Source organism: Dasypus novemcinctus, chromosome 10, assembly GCF_030445035.2.
Source record: "Dasypus novemcinctus isolate mDasNov1 chromosome 10, mDasNov1.1.hap2, whole genome shotgun sequence".
Lineage (NCBI taxonomy): Eukaryota > Metazoa > Chordata > Mammalia > Cingulata > Dasypodidae > Dasypus > Dasypus novemcinctus.
Genome location: NC_080682.1, coordinates 79700033 through 79721330, shown reverse-complemented (window position 1 = coordinate 79721330; position 21298 = coordinate 79700033). Strand labels below are relative to the sequence as shown.

General features: G+C 39.3%; 1 protein-coding gene across 2 annotated transcripts in view; it reads right to left on the bottom strand.

Moving 5' to 3' along the window:
* RRAS2 (RAS related 2) overlaps window positions 1-21298 on the bottom strand; it is a 75615-nt gene that overhangs the window by 3636 nt on the left and 50681 nt on the right. The window contains exons 1-4 of one of the 2 annotated variants that reach the window (XM_004472522.4): window positions 10857-10875; window positions 10563-10650; window positions 9581-9683; window positions 9302-9410 (exon numbers count right to left, since the gene is read on the bottom strand). In XM_004472522.4, the coding sequence (XP_004472579.1) occupies window positions 9302-9410; window positions 9581-9683; window positions 10563-10650; window positions 10857-10859 (303 nt within the window). In that variant the 5' untranslated portion in view covers window positions 10860-10875. Of the gene's footprint in view, window positions 1-9301; window positions 9411-9580; window positions 9684-10562; window positions 10651-10856; window positions 10876-21298 lie in introns of those variants that run through there. The other variant, XM_058305708.2, reaches the window with a different exon arrangement.

Sequence of the window (21298 nt, the reverse complement as noted above, 5' to 3'; positions counted from 1 at the left end):
AGACTGAATAGCTCAACACAAAACTCAAGCCCACCTTTGCAGAACAACTCAGAACGTAACTGTGATGGAGACATTATCACGCCTAGTTTCATAGGGCAAAGATTTACTAAAATGCAAAGGCCAAATCCTCCAGCTGGTGGTAATTCATTTACCAAATTTCTGTTTATTCAAACAGTAATTCCTTCAGAGCCTAAACAAGTCCAGGGTATGCACAAAGGCAAACAAGGCATTCTAAGGATGGTACAAAAAGGAGTGAATATGACGGTGACAAATTCTGGTAAGGATAAGGGCATGGTGCTATGAGAGCACATCAGGGAAAGGTTCCCTGAGGAAGAGGTATTTAAGCTAAGAACAAAATAAAGAGTATGCCAGTGGTGCAGTGAGGGAGTAGTTCTGACAAAGGAAACAGCATGCAGGAGGGCGGCGAGGAACTGAAAGACACCCAGAACCGCTGGAAAACACCAAGCAAAGAGAAAAAACGGCAAGAGCTGAAGATGGAGAGGAGGACACGTCTCAGAAGCCATGGGGTAAATGGGTAATTAGGATCACTGGCCTTCCCAGTGCTTACAACTGGAGATCGACAGAGGCAGGCAAGAAAGGTGTCGCACAGGCGTGTCGTGTTGTAGTTTTCACATAGTTAAATTCTTTTTACTAAACTTTTGTCAAGAATTTTTAATTTATGTTCATGAGAGATATTGGACTGTAGTTTTCCTTTCTAATAATGTCTTTGCATGATTTTGGTTTCTGAGCAACACTGGCCTCATACAAAGAGCTGGAAAGAATTCTCTCCTCTTCAATTTTCTGCAACAGTTTGTGTAGAATTGGTAGTATTTCTGAATTTGTCTGGGCCTTAAGTTTTCTTTGAGGAAAGGTTTTTAATTACGATTGCAAAGTATTTGATAGATACAGAGCTATTTGGGGTATCTATTTCTTCTTGAGTGATCTTTGGTAGTTTCTGTCTTTCAAGGGATTTATCCATTTTATCTAACTTGCTAAAGTCACTGGCATAAAGTTGTTTACAGTATTTCTTTATTATCTTCTTAATATCTATCAGATCTGAAATGATGGCACCTTTCTCATTCTTCATATTGACAATTTGGCTTCTCTCTCTCTCCCTCTCTTTTTTAATCTGATCAGTCTGGGTAAAGATTTGTCAGTTTGATTTTTTATTTTTTTATAAGATTTTTTTTTTAATTTTTAAAATTAAAAAAAATTTTTAAATTTATTTCTCTCCCCTTCCCCTCCCCCAGTTGTCTGCTCTCTGTGTCCATTAACTGTGTGTTCTTCTGTGTCTGCTTGCATTCTTGTCAGCGGCACAGGGAATCTGTGTCTCTTTTTGTTGCATCATCTTGCTGCATCAGCTCCCCTGTGTGCGGCACCACTCCTGGGCAGCCTGCACATTTTTCGCACGAGGCAGCTCTCTGTGAGAGGTGCACTCCTTGCTCGTGGGGCTCCCCTATGCAGGGGTCTCCCCTGCATGGCACGGCACTCCTTGTGCACATCAGCACTGCATGTGGGCCGGCTCGCCACACCAGTCAGGGGTCCCTGGGTTTGAACCCTGGACCTCCTATGTGGTAGGGCAGACACTCCATCAGTTGACCCAATGCTTCCCAGTAAGTCTGATCTTAAGAACCAGTTTTCAATTTTTATTTATTTCTTCTATGGTTTTTCTATTTTCAATTTCATTGGTTTCCAGTTTTTAAATATTTCCTACTGCTTATGATGATTTTAATCTGTTCTTTTTCTTTTAGTTTCTTAAGGGAGAAAGAAGCTCAGGTTGTTGAACTGAGATCCTTTTTTCTTTTCTAATATAAGCATTTAGTACTATAAATTTCTCTAAATATACTTCTTTAGCAGAATCCCACAATTTTTATGTTGTGTTTTAACTTTAATTCACTTCATGGTACTTTGTAATTTCCCATTTGATTTTTTTCTTTGACCCAACAGTTAGAAGTACGTTATCTACTTTCCCAATTTTTGGCAATTTCCCAGGTATCTTCCAGTTATTGATTTCCAATTTATTTCCACTGTGGTCAGTGTGGTAGATTGAGCTGTGTACACCAGCTTGGACATGCTCTTGGTCTTGGACCGCATTCTAGTGGGTGTGGACCCCTGGTAAATAAGATCTCCTCAAGGAAAGCGGATGTGGCTCGAGTGACAGGGCTTCCGCCTACCATATGGGAGGACCCGGGTTCAATCCCTGAGGCCTCCTGGTGAAAAAGAAGAGAAAGTGTGCCCACGTGCCAAGCTGAGTGCGCACACAGTAGCCAAGTACCCGCACAGTGAGCCAAGTGCCCATGGGAGTACCCACATGGTGAGCCAAGTGCCCACACAAGCAGCCAAGCGGCAAGCTGAGTGCCCGCATGGTGAGCCAAGTGCCTGTGCGAGTGCCTACGTGGTAAACCAGTGCCCGCGTGGTAAGCCAGTGCTCGCACGGCAAACAAAGAAGGGGGGGAAATAAATAAATAAATAAATAAATAAATTTTTTTTTGGTAAAAGAACTCTTCAAGATGTTACTTCAACTAAACTGTGGTCCAACGGAATCAGGTTGGGCTTCAATCTAAGGTACTGGAGTCATTTATAAGCAGAGAGTAGCCATGGGTAGCAGCCAGAAGTCAATGGAACTCTGAAGAGAAAAGAGAAGGCATCACCATGTGCTTTGCCATGTGATGGAAGAGCCAAGGAACCTCAAAGATTGTCTGCTAGCCAGAAGATACCTACTGCAGGAGGAAGCAAGCCTTCTAGCCTCCGAAACTGCGAGTCAATAAATTCCTGTTAAGCCAACACATTATATGGTATTTATTTTAGCAGCTGGGAAATAAATAGAGACATACTTTGCATTACTAGAATCCTTTTAAGTTTACTGAGACTCATTTTATCACCTGTGTGCATTTGAAAAGAATATGTATTTTGCTTTTGTTAGGAGGAGTGTTATTAAATGTCAACTAGATGGGAAACAGATATGGCTCAAGCAGCTGAGCACCTGCTTCCCAAATGGGAAGTTCTGGGTTCAGGTCCCCAGTGCCTTCTAAAAAAACAAACAAACAAACAAAAATGACCAACAAGCAAACAAAAGATAAAACAACTCAGGGGAGCCGATGTGGCTCCGTGGTTGAGTGCCAGTTTCCCACATACAAGGTTCAGGCAGTTCAATCCCAGTACCTCAAAAAAAAAAAAATGTCAACTGGTTATATTGTTTGATAATGTTATTCAGGTCATCTATACCCTTACTGATTTTCTTTCAACGGTTCTATTATTGAACTTTCTGACTATAAATGTGAATTTTTTCATTTTGCCTTGTAGTCCCGTTAATTTTTGCCTTCTTGGGATGTTATCCCTTCTCTTCCAAGCCTATACTCTTAATTTGTTTTGTCCAACTAATTCTTACTAATCCTTCAAGAATTGAGAAAGCAGAAACTTCCCCTTATCCTTTAGTTCTGATGCTATTTAAAAAGTACTGTCTCAGAACTCCTTTTACTCTCTTGGGTTACCACTGACACAACTCAACATACTACACTACAGTTTTGTTTTTGTTTTCTCTTTGTCCTGATATTATATATGTCCTTTGAAGCAAAGGAATTAGGCAGATTTGTCTTGGTAAACGCAGAGCCTAGAAGAGTGCACAGCATTTAACTAAATAAATATATGTTGTGTAAATGGAGTATGACTATTCAAATAAGTAAATCACAAAGTAGAAAAAAATATACAAGAAGAAAAATAAAAATAAACAAGATTGAAACAAGTCAATCTCAATAAATTACTTACTTTTCTAATATAAATTTGATGAGAGGAAAATATATGTCCTTAGTGGTTTTGCTATTTGCTATATGTCCTTAGTGGTTCTGCTCAACTATTCCTCAAAAAGATACCTGGCCCTGCCTGTAACACATAATATAAATTAGCTAGAGGGGAAAGGCAAATGATCTTTCTTTTTACACAGCAATAAAGAAATTAATGGTCTAAATGATAAAACAATCACACTGCTAAGGTTGCTTATGTGCTTCTTTTACCCCCAAGTACGGTTTCATATCACTGCCTTCTCTAACCGTATGTAAAGCTGCTTTTGAATTTTGACATAGCCTAGTTTTAACTAACAAGTAGAAATATTATTACTACCACCAAAACAAACAAAAATGAACCAAAATAACCCCATATGGAACCAAGTCACAGCACTGTGAAGTCAGAAGTCAACAGAAAACAGAAAGCTACCCAAACAAGAGTTTCCTAGAGCTTCCCCAATCCAGGGACGATATAAAGAACCAACTACTCAGTATTATCTCTTGGATACTCTGATTTGGTAAGTCTGATCCCTACCCAGAAATGTTTTGTTTCAAACTACCAGGTGGATCTGAATCAAGAAATCCATGGGCCCACATTTGGGAACCTCCAAGGAACACTCAATTCAAAGGCCCAATTGAGTATTAGCAGAAATCCACAAAATGATATAATCTTATCTAGTGCTATATATTTACAAATAGAGAAGAGCAAAATGGGAATAATGAGAGCAAATTTATCTGAACAAAACTGTTTATTATGAATATACTACAATGTCTGCAATATTCAATAAAGTGTTGGTCAAGTTAATAAATTACTTAAGTTTAAAGAAGCAAAACCGTTCCCCTCCTCCCAAAAATATCTATTACGTAGACAAAATCATCGCATTAACACCAGGCCTTGATTCACTCATTGCACAGAAATTTACTGAGTACGTACCTTTGTCTATGTGCTAAGAATAAAGCATGAACAAAAGTGATCAATCAAAACTGAACCCTCATGGTGCTAACGTTTAGATGCAGATAGGGCACAAACAGATAAGACTGGAAGAGCCTTACTCTGTGGTGGGCGAAGAGTGTCCTTTTTCCTAAGAGGCAGAAGCAGGGCTCACTGTGGGCCAGGCACTGACAAGCAGGAGGAATGGGGTTTGGACACCTAGGTTTCGATTGTAAGTATAATGCGTTCCTTTCTCTAACGGTGACCATTAGCAATCAAGCAGTGAAAAAGCGGTAAAGGGGAAGGGAAGCTGGTGTAGGCCAGGAAGGGAAGGAGGACAATGGGGTGAAAGCAAAAACCATTGTTTGGGGAAACATTTTCCTTGCATGGTTGAATCAAGGACAAGGTACCTCAACTCAGACATAAAGTCTGCATTCCAAGGCCACACATTGCTGTGTTGAATTTCAGAATCTATGTACTGTCATATTTACCCATTTCTGCATTTCAGCAAGAGCAAGCAAGTCATTTCCCTAGTTTTCTTCCTAACTTTACACCTCTGACAGTATAAGCAAAATGATCATTATATCACTAAGGCACCATGCATGTGATAATACTAAATAATCAAGTTCTACAAATCTCTTTTTATTTAATGTTAAAACTCCAGTGACTTTATTTTGTCTACTTCTCTATCTCTAGTGTTTAGGAAAAAGTGTCTGACAAATATATGGTAAGTGGATGGATGAGTGAAAGAGGCCAAGTCCACAGAGATATGGAAGTCAAAAGGAAGCAGGTAGAAACCTCCCCTGACTAATCTCCCCTTCCTAATGTGATTTAGTAACCCAGAACAAGAGGAACTGGCATTTGCTTTCTAAGAGAAAACATGCTAGAAGCTAGAGAGAGTCCAAAGGATCATGTCTAAGACAAAAGCAGAAATAAACAAGCTAGGTCAGCAACTGAGAGAAAGCCAGCTGGTTACTGACTTAGAGCCTAAAGACATAACCAAAAGGTAAGCATCTCTTAACAGGGGAAAGGCATTTGTGTGCCCTCCCTGTCCATGCTGAGTTGATAAGAGTAACTAAGAATACCAAGATATTACAGAATGTCTTTAAACATTAAAAAGGTAAAAACCTTGAGGACAGCATCTCAATTGCAAATGCATCTTGAGTATTCCCTTGAGACGTGGCGGTAAGGCATCTTTGTCTTTGTATGTCTGGAGCTTGGAGGTCAGTATAATGAGCCCAGGACACCCTAATCTACAGAGGAAAGATGAGGAGAAGCCAACACAGGGCACCGAGGAAGAGAGGGAATGATTAAGGAACTGAGTCCCAGAAGCAATGTAAAGAAAGTGTTCCAAAAAGGAGAGTGTGATCACTGTGTTAAATGTTACCAACAACTGCTTAAGTAGGACCCTGACTGGCACTGAACACCTGAAGTCAGAACAAGCAAGAAAGGCAGGAAAGAAAGGAGAACACGTGAGTGTACACAATGCTTTAAGTAGTTCTGCTATTAAAGAGGAACAGAAAAAGGGTACTCGGAGGGGAATGTGAGATTATGAAAACTTTTTTTACTGTTATTTTTGTTTTAAAGATGCAAAACACTGTAACATGTTGTATGCTGGTGGGAATGATCCAATTGAGAGGAAAAGATTGATCATGTAGGAAAGAAATGGAACAATTGCTGGGGGACACCCATGAGTTGGTGAGAAAGAATGGGGTCCAGTGCCCTAGTGGAGAGGCCAGCTGTGGGTGAGTGAACAATGTGTCCATGTACATGGAAAGCAGAACTGATGGGCCCAGTGTACTTAGGTCAGTAGATGTGGAAGTGGGAGCATGTAGGGATTTCTCAGTGAAAGAGGACAATTTTACTCCGGCCACCTGAGAGTAAGGAAGGGAGAGAGAGTGTTGTAGACTTAGGAAGAATGAGAAAATAAGCAACAGTCATTCAAACAGGTGGGAAATAAATGGAATAGGGAAAGGCAGGCTATGCCAAATACAGGCCCACTGAAGGTTAGAGACCGTGAGTCTAAATTGAGAACAGCCGAGAGGGCCGAGCACAGTTGTGAAGGAGATGGAGCATGCCAAGTAGAAGAACCCAAGAAAGAGAAGAGGAAGCATAAGGAGGAATAAAATTTTCCTTCAGGTCTATCCTTCGAAGAGTTAGAATCAGCAATCAGATTTGAGCCACTTACTTTTCTCCCTTAGGCATATAAACAATTTATGCCTATGTATATAGTTTGGGTAGAGAAACAAATAGGGAAGAACTCACTCCAAGCTAATTAGCAGCGCATATAAAGAAGACAGAAATACAGAATCCTTTTCATTCCCTATACTGGTTCTTTCACTGCTTTTTATTTTACTCTGAGAATCTGCTACTTTTATAAAAAGAAAAAAGTTTACAAAAAAATAAAAAATAGGAAGTTAAATTTTTGTAGTTCTATGATATATAAAAAGAAAGCCAAGGTACCACAATATTTTGAGTATCTGCAGACAGATGGAAAGTGCATGCCAAATATTTGCAGCCTTCAACATATAAACAGATGACTTAAAAATAGCTCATAGAGACCCCCACCCAAAGCTAATCATAGCAGGGCCTGTTTGATACTAGCGGGAACACATCGCCTTCCTACCCCAAATCTGCCATTGTGCCTACCCTAAAGGAGACCCCCCACCTCATCCCGGTTTTTCCAACTATTCTTTTGCCAGCATTACCAGCACGGAAAACTTAGAGAAAAATCCTGTTTCTACAATTACAGCAGGAAGCACTTAGGGGTGGGGCAGAACATAGCACCAGATAAGGAGAATCCCTTGTACACCAACTCTGCTTATCTACTCTGCCACTTCCCAGATCCAACTACATATAAAAGTGTTTCTAGTACTAGAAAAAGCCGAGAAAAGCAATAGACAGGCCTACTGGGCAGCATTTAATAAAAATAATTAGGTTCAAAAATCCACAAGGAAATAGCCAAAAGAACAGAATTTTTAAAACTATAGGTGGACTATCTACACAAACGTGAGCAATGTGAAATGCACTATAAATTATTGCAAACAGTGTACAGTGGTTTGAAATGAAGATGAAATTTTTTAAACTTAACAATATAATCATTCAGTTTTGAAAGAGACCTAGCAATAAAATATATTCTACACCAAGCATTATCAGTAAACATTTGTAAATCTTAGCATTAGAACAATAATCCCATTCTAAGTCAATATTTCAAACTTGATATATGCTGCCAACAAAATTTTGCAAATCAAGCACAAATTAAAGACTGTGCTTTATGCTTTTTCTACATTTACTGAGATAATCCTGATTTATTCTTTTAATCGATTATTACGGTGAATAAAATGAATGTACTTGCTAATATTAAACTATCCTTAAATTCCTGTGATAATAAGAGTCTTAGTGTTTTATCTCTTTTGCACACTGTTGGATTTGGTTTGCTGGTATTTTATGGAAGATTTGGGAATCTCTGTTCATGAGTAAGACTGGCCTGTAATTTTCCTTCTAGTGCTGTCCTTTCCTGGTTTTGTTACCAAAGTAATTCTGGCTGAATATGAGTTGAGCACTTTTTCTTTTTTTTTTTTTCTGGAGAAGTTTAAATTTAAAATGTGCTGTAAAAAAAATGCTTTTCAGTTAGTAAGCAAAACGTTATGAAGATGTTCTAAGTTATTAATAACAGCTAAGAGAAACAACCCTTCTTAAAAAGATGTGCTTTAAACAGTTAAAAAAAAACACAAGAATAAACTCCAAAATGGAAGGCTGTCCTCATTGCTGCCTATTTTTCCTGATGTTCTTACTTTTTCAACAAAATCTTAAGAATATGCAACATGGGATTATATAAAAATAAGAGTACTTAAATACCTGCAAAAGTTAAGAAATAATTTTTAAAATTATATTTCTGACATGGAGAAGTGACTTACAACCTAAAATAAAGATGTATACAAAACACAACACACACAAATAATGTAGAGCTTTCATTAATTTACATCTGACCTTGTTCCCCTCCCCCCAAAAAAAGTTGACAGTGTACAGTATATACCAAAATAAATTAATTTGAGTTAAGTGGGTAAGAAATAAGTAAAAATAAACTAGTCTGCAACTAAATACTAAAAATATTCTTTTTTTGCAGGTTACTGGTATTAGAGCTAACCAATGTGAAGAATAAACAAAAAAATTCAGTCATTAATGGAATTTAGGAAAAATCCCACTACTATTATTTAAATCAAAGCCATTTTCAAAATGAAAGTAATTTAGTATAATACTGAATAAATTAGGCCTTTCAAGGTAATTTGGATTATCTAGTTAAATTAGGATCTTGGATGCTACCCAAGATATTATAAATGTGAAGAGAACTTGTAGAAATCAGTTCTGTTTACAGCTACGTAAAACTTTAAATTTCCCAAATCTACCTCCCTTTTTATTGCTTACCTTGTGACTTCTGTAAGATCCAATGTGCCAAACTCAGCTATAAACATTTAAGTGGCATACAGCATAGTTTGTTTTTTATTCGAGGCACTTTCAATTGTTTCATAAATATATCAGTTCAAGTATGATACTGAGCAATTGGTTTCCAACAAGCTGAATTCCTTCTCACCTGCCTCTGATGATCTAGATCTGCTTTGTTACCAATTAAAATCATCGGAAATTCATCACGGTCCTTTACTCTGAGAATCTGTCTTTGAAACTTATAGATTTCTTCAAAACTAGAAAAAGAAAAACAAATCACTCAATTTGGTCAAGTATCAGATTTCAGCCAAGTCTCATCCCCATTTAGTGCTTTATTTCTTTTCATTTTTCTATAAAAACAAGAAAATTCAATGAAGTAGTGATCGAGACATGAACAGCGGATCCACATTTTAATTCTGGTACAAACCTGCCTCTATCTGTGACTGAAAAGACCAACAGGAAACCCTCGCCAGTCCTCATATACTGTTCTCTCATAGCTCCAAACTCTTCTTGCCCTGCTGTATCCAGAACTAAAGAGAAAGAAAACAGCAGACGTAACTGTATTTGTGTTTCATTTTATAAACCACTTCCCCACACGTGCAGCCCCAATTGATGTGGGTCCTCTAAAGAGCATCATACTTAGTATAAGAAGAAACGGCTTTCCCCTCTTAGTACTCTATTTTCAATACTAAAGGCAAATGTACTCTAAAAAGGCAGTTCCAAAGTTTATCTTCATCAACCCAGGTTGATTTTGTGGTTGGAATACATTAGCATACCAATTACAAGGTTAAAAATATCAAATACATCTAGGCAAATGGAGTCAGATACAACCTCTAAAGACGTTCAGATGTTTTTCCCCTTCAGGGGAAATACCGTAGAAAGTGCAAGTTCTAATGTAATATCTTAATCTCTGTGAATAAAAGAATCATACAAGTTAACAAAACAGAGCTTTTTTTGGCAGGGAAGTAGGATGTTTAATGAGGCACAGAACACTATTTGCTAAAGCATATGTCCTATATACATCTAAATAAGTAACAAATATTGAAACTTTGTAATATTCACTTCACCCATTTTACAATTTTAGCCTACGCCAAAAGGTAGGAGGAGTTTGAAACCTGGTATGTTTTTACCAAACATCCAATAAATACAACTTGTAAATATAACTTTAACAAGTTACAATGATAAAACTAGTTGCATCAGAATACAAGAGCAATCCAATTACAGTTTTACTTTTTATGGAGTCAGGAATATTTAAACTGTCCGATATGCAGATTCATCAATCAAAGCTAATGAAAGATAGGAGCTTATATTCAAGATGATCTAAAATTTCAATTATAGTAGCAAAATATCATAGTTTACATTTTTAAAAATATGACATGCAAACTATTAAATAAGGATAGATTACTTACTATCTAGCCGGGCTGCTCTGTCATCTATCACACACTGCTTTGTATACGAATCTTCAATGGTTGGATCATAATCCGTCACAAAATAGGACTGTAAGAAAAATAGCCTTATTTTAAAACTTACAGTTACTGGCCTACTTATATACCAATACACTTTTATTAAATCCACTTATCCACGAATTAATCAAATATTTTCATTCTATCAGAGTTCATCCTACTATGTTAATTCCCCACTAAATGCAATCCCTTTAGAGAACCTTCCAAATGGTTAAAAGGTGCCAAATATCTAAAAATTACCATATCTAAAATATGCAAGAAGATTGCAAAAGTCCACTGCAGTTTCTTTTCATAGTTATTTATGCGTCAGAAACAGGATCTCAAATTCTAGAAAAACACATTAAGGTATAAAATCAGGCATCTGACTATGCAACATGGTGGTAAGCATCATTTCTAACAAAAATAGTTTGAAACAAATGGAGACAACAAAAATTTGAGGCCTGAAAGAATCCATCCTCTGTATTTTTTTGCTCCATTTCTTTACTTACACTTTTTAAAAGCTTTGTTTTACTCCCCTCTCAGCTGCCCTGTATATTCTAATAAGGAAATATTATTTCCTTACTTGCAGGAATCTCAAACTTATTCTTTCACAGGTATTTTTCTTGTTTTTTTTATCTTAAATTTTACTTTCATCATCAAAGCCTCCCACTGCTATCTTTTGAAATCATCACCATTAGAAAGGAAAGAATAATGGCAACTGCACTTATAAGTCCGAGCATTATATTTCACAGCTTTCGGAAAAGGTCTAGAAAAGAAAACAACAGCAATGACAATCTTAGAAAGAATGTACCCCTCCTCCCCTTTCACAGGAGGGCACTAACGATATCACACTAAACACATCCTTCTTCTGCTCTATCTCCTTTGCTTTCCTCTGGACTAACCCTGATATCCCAGTTTCCATAGGCTCACTGAAACACTGGAGGGACTGATTTGAGGAAGACAGCTTAATCCTGGGAACCAGTGCCAAGGGGGTTCCACGATACCCATTCTTCAGGCAAAGGTTGCTGGCAGCTGGACTTCAGGCTCTATGGATGCCATAGTCTTCAGTGATAAACCCTGGCATGGTGACCTACGCAAACACCAGAAAGCTACTCAAAAGTCAGCATTGTGAACAGGGCCAGGACGGGAAAGCAACCCCTGCCAGTAGTGTGGGGAAGTCCACTGCACTGCCTACCATGGCTTCATATATAAACTTTAATTTTATTTTATTGTTAGGGGTACTGTCCACATTTTATTTCTTTTTTTTTTTTACTTTTATTACAGAAATCAGTATCCATAATACTATTTCCTTTTTAATTGTTTCACTGAAATGTATGGTTTATTAAGCAGTCTATAAGATAAATATTTACCAACCAGAGCAGTTTAGTAGAAATTTGTCCCCACCCCACCCCACCCCCATGCCCATTTATAGATATTGCTACAAACAAAACTAACATTATACTGTGTAATATTATGATGATGTTCTTTCATCATTTTTAACAAATGTGTCACAACAGTGTAAGGTGTTGGTGGTGGGGCAATGTATGGGAATCCTGTATGGTATGCTTGACTGTTCTTTTAAAAATTAAAATTAAAAAAATGCATCAAAACATAACAGAACAAATATACGTTAATGTTACGAGATGTTAATAATAGGGTGCTATCTGGGGAAAAATGCAACCAAAGCAAACTATGGACAGTAGTGTATAGTAATATATTAAAAACCTTCCACCAATGGTTAAATAAATAAAAGGAAGTATTCTGGAAAGTGGCTGTGGCTCAAGAAGTTGGGCTCCTGCCTACCACACGGCAGGTCTTTGGTTCAGTTCCCAGTGCCTCCTAAAGAAGACTGCAAGCTGGCATGACAGGCAGATGCTGCAAGCTGATGCAACAAGATTATACAAAAGACACAAGAAGAAAAACATAATCAGAAACACAACAAAGCAGAGAATGGTGATGGCACAAAGAATTAGGCACCTCACTCCCACATTGGAGGTCCCAGGTTCAGTTTCTGGTACCTCCTAAAGAAACAAGGAGGGACGCGGATGTGGCTCAAATGATTGGGCTTCCGCCTACCATATGGGAAGACCCAGGTTCGATCCCTGGGGCCTCCTGGTAAAAAAGCATGCCCATGCAGTGAGGCAGTGCCTGTGCAAGTGAGTCACGCAGCAAGATGATGATGCAACAAAAGAGAGAAGGGAAGAGTCAAGGCGAGGCGTAACAGAAACCAGGAACTGAAGTGGTGCAGGTGACAGGGAATCTCTCTCCACATCAGAGGATCAAATACCGGTGAATCCTAGAGGAGAAAAACAAGAAGAGAAGACAAAAAGAGAAATAGATACAGAAGATCACACAGCAAATGGACAGACAGCAAAAACAACAGGGTGGTGGGGAGGAGGAGGGGAAGAGGGAAAAAAAGAAACAAGGAAGATGAACAGACACAGCAAGCAAGCGCAAACAACGAGGGGGTGCGGAGAAAGACATCTAAAAAAAAAGGAAGTATGCTAAGTGAAAGAAACTAGACCAAAAAATACTACATATTATTTGACTATCTACACAAAATGTAGAGCATATTAATTATAGAGGCGGAAATAGATTAGCATTATATATGGTGGGAGAAGGATAGAGAGATTGGGAGGTGACTACTAAGGGGCAAAATTTTTGTTTGTTTTTTCTTTTTTGTGTGTGGAGTAATGAAATGCTCTAATATTGATTAAAGTGATATTGCACAACTCTGGGGATTATACCAAATGCCACTGACTGTACACTTTAGATGGACTGTATGATTTATGAATACGTTTCAATAAAACCAGTTTTTTAAAAAAACAGGTATCGAAACAATCCTGAACCTTTTTTTTTTAACCAGGGGTTGAACTCAGGACCTTGTACATGGGAAGCAAGCACTCAACCCCTGAGCTATATCTGCTCCCGAATGAGAGTTGCTTTTTTCATTTGTTTTGTTTGTTTGTTTTTAGGAAGTGCCAGGGAACAAACCCCAACCCAGGAGCTCATACATAGGAAGCAAGCACTCAACCCCTGAGCTACATCCGCTCCCCCTGAACTTACGTTCTGGCACCCACACCTCTTCAAAAATTAAACACAACTAACAACAGCATCCTTTGTTCTCACTACTCTAAATAACTTAAAACTGCAGTCTTCCACCAAACGAGGTAAATAAGGTATGCTGTTTATATTTTTTCTTAAGATTAGCTTCCTGTAACATGTTTCTCCATAGCAATCTGATACTTCTTGCCATGCTTTCATGTTATAAAACCTGACTTTCACTGAGTACTCAGCTTATGCCTAACTGTGCTGTATCATACCTCTTACTTTGTCTGAAAACCTAATGAACGTACAAATATTAAATTTATTTTTACAAATATCCAAGTCATGCATAATAGCTAGAACTCTTTCATTGTGAGGGTGTTTTGCACAGAGATGACTACAACATGAGCACATGTAGAAAATAGTGGCTTTAAGCAACTTGGAGGCCATTACAATAGATTGCTTTTCCTTTAGGAGGCATGTGGAAGTTTCATATTTTCTTTAGAGCTCTTGAAATACAAACTATGTTAGAATTTTGCCACCTTGCTAACCAACACTGGCATGCGTGTGTTCCACTCATCAATTTTTAAGACAAAGCAATTGCTGGAGGAGTTTCTAGATACTTAGGTCCACGTTTCATCTTTGCTGTGTCCTGTTTCATAATTTGTAGAGACAAACACGTTCTCACTACATATCAATTTTAAAGAGCTGTCCTCATTGAAAGAACCTTCCTCCTCCTAAAGAGCCCTCCCAGGGAAAATCACTCTGGCGCCTGTCACTGAACTCAAGGACTCCACTCCCTCTCACAAGTCTAAGGCATCAGTCAGAAGAGGCCTGAAAAAGAGCATTCATTGTGTGCAGGGAACAAACACAACCCTCACCTCCTACCACAAAGACATTTTTTTCCCTTAAACTTGGGTACCACGTATTGGAGGCAGCAGATCACCAAGAAGAAATCAGAGTCTGGTGATGGAGTTCTGGGTTTCTAACTCTACCAGTTTCTAATGGTGGACCTGAGGCGAATTATTTAACCTCTCTAACTTCAGCATCCTCATCTGTAAAATAGGGACAGTAAAGCCATGTGGAGGAGATTAAATGAAGTACTGTAGATGAAGTAACAAGAGATGCTAATGATTAATAAATGTTAACCATAACAAAAACTAATTGCTTTTGTCAGAGTCTGAACTAGCACTTTTGTTCGGATTAAGATTTGCTATTCCTGGGAAGAGTTATAGTATTTCCAGTCCTAGTTACAACACAGACCAACCATGTGATCTTAGCCCAACCTATCTACCTCTGTAAGACTTGATATCTAAAATGTGAATCAAGGTAAACAGCTCTCCATCTGGAGTTATGGAAATATTTTTGGGATCCAGGTCATAACTGCACGGGTATACACATGTGTAAAAATTCATCAAGCTATACACTTAAGATTCTGTGCATTTGTATATGTATAAAATAAATAAATAAAATGATTCCCTGTTGCTTTCGAGATTCAGTGGTTTCTTTAGCTCAATATTCAAAGCCCTCCCATTTGAGTTATGCCATTCAAAGTCTTATTTTCCACTACTTGAAATTCTGTTCTTGCTTTTAGTTTCATTTATTTGTTCAGCAATTATTTATGTAATGCCTACTATGTGATCCACGGGGATAAGATCCCCACCCTCACAGAGCCCCGGCCTTCAACGTAACACTCAGTACCTGTGCTACCACTGGATGGCGAGAGAGTGTTAAATGTATAGGCCAACGAGCAGAGACAGCGTGAAGCGCCAATAGATTATTCAGAAGGCAAGGAAATTTAAGGTCTTGATTCTGCAGTTATGCATAGGAATTATGTGTGCACTCGCCTATAAATTCAGAGGCACAGCAATTTGCCAGAAAAGCTCTCTCCTGAAGTTGAAAAAAGTTCCCAACCACAGCCTAGAAAGGATATTCTGTAGCAGAAAGTAAAAAGAAGAAGGGGGGGGGGGGAGGAAGGGAGGAGGAGGGGGAAAAGTACAAGCACAGTATAGCACTGTACTAGATAGCAGTAGAGGTTCAGGCAAGGGCAGGAGAGGGAGACAAAAGAGTTGAGAGGAACAACTGGGCTGGGAAATGGGGAGGAAGATGGAAGGAGGATAAAGACAGCCCTGTGCTTTCCTGATACTACATGAAAGGATGCAAGCAGGAGGATCTAGCAGGGAAGAACCGGAATTGGGACGCTCCCTTTCAGAGGATGTCTTCCAGGCAGGAAGAAGGGCTAAGGAAGTAGGTCTATTTAAGGTGGTTATAAGCTGTGAGCAAGTTTAGGACTAGGGAAGCTATCCCACTCAGACAGGGAGATAAAGCCAGATCTGGGGAATAGTGTCAGAAGCCTCTACTAACACAAGATTAGTAGGCTGAAATAGCAGGAATATTGTTGTTTGCATGCAGTTAGATGGCACAACAGGAGTTCTGCTTGGCCTCCTAAGAGAACTGCCGACTAGGTATCTTCTCGTTCAAAGAAGGAAGATTAAGAAGGGGGAAGGGGAGGAAAGAGAGCGGATGTTCAGCGGGCAGGAGTGACGATCTACTTTCCCGGGGCACCAAGCTCCTGGTGAAAGTGCAGTTTCCAGGCCTGCCACAGCGCGGTGCCTGTCCTCCACTCCGGGGCTGGCGTTTCCTGGAGCCTGGGAAACTGAATCCAGCACCCTGGTTTAGTCCTCAGTCCCTCACATACAAAAACGATAGGTGGCTAGGTCTAAGGTACCACTGGGGAGTAAAGGAAACAAATTTCAGGACATTTCTGAGCACAGCACCATTCAGAGGAGAGTCTCAGGAGTCCTCTAAAAACCTAAGGGGTGGGGAGGGGAAGGAGGTGGGAGGGAGGGGAGGAAGGAGGAGATAAATGAAACAAATGTGGGAAAATCTTGAAAACTACTGAATCTTGGTAACTTGAATATGGGTGTGTGTTCTGCTATTCTATTTCTACATATATTTGACAATTTTCATATTAAAATAATTTTTTAAAAATCTGGTGATACCACAAAAGAGTCAAATCAAGGGACCAGAATAAGGAATCTTTTTAAACTCTGATATTCAACTCACTCTACTTGAATCCAACTGATCTGGAAGCCTGAATTTTTCCCTTGATCAGAGTATTTTCCAGGAAATACATACATACATACAAATACCTAGAAATAACATGCGTTTCATAATATATTTGTGAATTTTTTTTACTTTTATTTGCCACCTTTTCCCTCAATCAGCAAGTATATAAGCTTCATCAGCAAGTCATTGGCGTGTCCTTGGCAGGTCCAGTACTAAACTCAGTTTCCTGGCTCCTTCTCCAAGGTTCTTTCTATTAACACTTTTCTACCTGAGGTAAGGCACACTCATACTCTTCCTCCATTCCTTCTTCCATTGCTCCCACAAAATAATGAAATGTCTTCAAGCACAGAAACAGCAGTCACCACTTACTAGGCATTTACCAAGTGACAAGCAGTTTATATATGCTATTATGTATATATAATATTTTCTCATTTTAACTCATAGAATGGCCCTTTAGATCTATTTCCTTTCCTCTTAAAGTAAGGCACAGAAGAATTAATGCACTTTCTTCAATGTGACTCCATTAATAAGTAGGAGAACTACAATTTAAATCCAGGTCTGACCCCAAGCTCATGTTCAAAAATTGTGCTAATTTAATAAAACTAGTAAAATTCCAGATTTTTCATTCCTTCATTGGCTTATAAAATAAAGAGCAAAAGTGCTACAAGAAATAAGCTGTGTATTTCACTTCACGAAACCAGTAAAATCAAGATTAAGTGAAATTCGCATTCCTTTTGTCTCCCTTTTTGAGATCTTGTAACCTCAACCCTTCCCCCCACGCTACTTACAGACATCCGATAATGAAACATCCTAGGCCTAAAATTCTGGGATTCTCTGCTCTTCTTCATTCTAAACCAGCAGAAGCATTTCCTTATTTTCACGTCTATCCACAAAACATACATGACATTTAACAACTTAAGATAAACAGAATTCTGAGATTTTATGAGGACTTGCTTTCTGTTAATAGAGTTGTTTATAAAACCTTCACTGGAGGCAGCATGTTAAGAATAAAATGTGTAGATGGTAGAGTCAGACAGACCTGAAATTCAAATCCAGAATCCATCCTACTTCCCAGCTGTTTCACTCCTTGGGTAAATTCATCAGTATCTCTAACCTGCAGTTCCTCAGCCATGTAAACGGTGAGCACTGGGCTAGTTTAAGGAGGACCTATTCCAATGCTCACTTCAGATGTGGTGAAGTTGTCCTGAATGATATTGCAGGGACAGATGCAGGATCTGCCATAACCCACTGAATGGACTAGAAGAGAGTGTAAACTACAACATAAACTATAATCCATGCTGTGTAGCAGTACTCAAAAATGTACTCATCAAATGCAATGAATGTACCCCACTAATGAAAGAAGTTGTCAATGTGGGAGGAGAGGGGGGTGTGGGAAGTGGGGTATATGGGAACCTCATATTTTTTAATGTACCATTTTGTGTGATCTCTGTACCTTTTTTAAAAGAAAGGGAAGCTGATGTGGCTCAAGTGACAGAGCTTCTGTCTACCATATGCGAGTATCTAGGTTCGATCCCTGAGGCCTCCTGGTGAAAAAGAAGAGAAAGCGTGCCAGTTGGTGAGCCAGTGCCTGCGCAAGTGCCCACGTGGCGATCCAGTGCCTGTGTGAGTGCCCTGTGGTGAGCTGGTGCCCCATGCAACTAAGTCAGACAGCAAGATGAGGACACATCAAAAGAGAGACAAGGGGAGAGTCAAGGTTAAGTGCAGCAGAAACCAGGAACTGAGGTGGCACAGTTGACGGGGAACCTCTCTCCCTATCAGGGGTCTCCAATTTTGAACCAGGGTGAATCCTAGAGGAGAGAGAGACAACACAGACAGCAAGAACAGCAGAGTGGGAGGAGAGGGGGGGGGCGAATAAGTTAATAAATCTTTTTTTTTCAAAGAGGATTTATTAAAAAAAAAAAAAAAGAATGGAAAAGGAAAAGTCTCCCAGAAGTCTGGTGCAAAGAACACCTCCCGTTCCCCCATTCCCCAGGTGAGAGTCCACTGGAAGTTGCCGAGAAGGATGTAAGAACTGTGATCACCAGTGACTACTGCGTACCTCTCACTGTTTGCTGAGGTTACCACCTGTTCCACCAGCCACCTGGTGGTGGGTGTGTGGCCGCCCAGAGAGGCAGCAGAGCACAGCGAAAAGAGCATGCACTGTAAGTCGGACAGTCCTGGCTCCCGTCCCACCACTTTCAACTAACTGTGGGAAACTAAGGCAGGTCATTTAACCTGTATGAATCTCAGTTTCCTTGTCTATTAAATGGGAATAATATTAACCTTGTAGGATTGTTGTAGAAAGTAAAAATATTCTAGTTTTTTTAAATGTACAGGCATAGTGTGACACACAGGAAGCCCTTAATAAATTATTATATTCTGCCTTATTATAGAGCTGTGAATTGGAAAGTATCTATTCCAAGTAATTGATACTTACAATTTCCTTTCATAATTGCTTATCTTCTTATGTATGGGTTTTATGAATGTATAAATAACCAATACACTGAATGAGCTATACTCAGTAGCAAGTATGTATAAAACTTTCCTTCAAAGCCCCTCTGGGACAAGTTTTTCCTTGCTCCTGAATGAAATCTAAGGCGAGTCTCATTTTTTTCCAGTCATTCTTCAGTTTTAAATAGTCCGTTGGTCATTTGCAGCCCCAAGAACATTGGAACTGCAATAATTAAAATGCACAGTACAGTGTCTTAACTGCATTAGACAATACCCATCCAAATGAAAGCGTCTCTCCTTCCTAGCTTGAACTGGGGAGCCTGAGATTGGAGTGCAGTCAGGTTGTCTCTTTTCCCATCTTATTCAGCATCTCTTCTCTCCCCAAGAAGGTTGACTCTGGACCCTTTGGGTTTGGAGCTGAAGGAATGGGGAGAATTAAGAGGGACTGAAAAGGTCAAACCAATGAAATCTGACATCCTTGCTAACTCTCGTGAGGACTTGGGGATTTCTTGGGAGCATCGCGAGTTGGGACCTTCTAAGTGTAACTCCCAGGACTTGAATGGGACCTGGCCATTTACATCTCCAGTCCTCAGTCCCGGCATCCTCTACTGGTTCATGTTACCTTCTAGGTCAGAGGTTCTTAACAAGGGTCCAAGAGCCTGAACTGAAATTCAAAAAGAACATTATTCTTGCGGGGACGTGTTGTTGCAGGTGTGATATATTTATTAAATAATACACAGTAGAGTGTGGACTTAGCAAGGGTCCGTGGTTTTCACCTGACTGGCAAGGGGTCCATGGGCTAAAAAGGGTTAAGAGCCCCTGCTCTAGGTGGTCATGTGCAGCATCCCCTTAGTTGGGCTTCAAGCTGGTTCCATCCAGAAGCTCAGGGAAACATGCTTTTTAACCCACTTTCTTTGGAAATATGATTTGCGATCAACAGAACTCTCTTTGCATATAAACCCAAACTTCAGAAGTTATATGTCAAATTCTCAGAGTGATTCTTTCCAGGCTTCCCCCATCATTTGGCTTAAATGAAGGGGGCCTAAGAGATGCATTGCCCTGCTCCCCTTCCCTGTATGGGGAGGGGCACAGAACACATCTCAGAATAAGCTCTCTCTCTCAAAAAAAAATTCTTGCCATAGAACCCTTAACTCTCAGTGCTCTTACTCCCTGGAGGTAGGTATGGGCTAAGGGTAGCAAATCAGTGCAGTCCAAGTCCTCGGAATATGAAGGAATCTTGGCACCACTGCTTTAATTTTCAGCTTTTGGGACTCCAACAGAAACTAGAATAGAGTTCCTGTTAAAATCCTGTTATCTACTTTGAATGGATTATATATGTGAATATATCTCAATAAAACTGCCTTAAAAAAAAAATCCTGTTATCTATGCCCAGCTAGATCTGAGATACCCAAGATCCATCTCCTGCTTTTTAGAAGTTCCTTGGAATTAAGCAATGCATCTTGCACACAGCTGGAACCTCAAAAAATTCTGACTGTTGGAAAACCCAGTAATGATGAAGATGGTTAAATGAGCTAGGGATTAATTTCGCAGAACACATATAAGGACCTCGTTAGCTATCAGTAGCCTCTATTTTCTAAAACAAGAGCAGGGGCAAATTCCTTTGGTAACACTAGAGAAGACTGCAGCCACCTCAGGCAGCTGTGAGCCACAGTAGCACTCTCCCTTATGTCACTTTTTAACGGCAGCTGTCAGGTCACAGAGAACCTTTGTTCCCGGCAACACACTCATTTATTTTTACGTCAAATGTTTCCAATATGCTTGATATTCCTCCTCTCAAGTACATATTTTTTCCTGACTGATACTGGAATTTCCTTTAATCTAAAATGTATAATTATAGTTATCTCCATAACATACCCCCCAGTACTCTAATGCAGAATAAAAAAACTACAGAAAGTCTAACAAGTCTTTTGGTTTCTTTTTTAACAAAATTTAGGCCTTCAATCAATGTGGCTAATTGTCTCAGACTGTCTAAAGCCACAAGATGCCTTTCACGTGACTTCTGTAAAATTTCAGCTATGCTATATACACCTAATGTATAGTATTTAGTTGCAAAAGAATGGGTGTGGTATGCAACCAGCAAAAGTACAGTACAGAGTCAACTTAAAAACTGGTTCTGT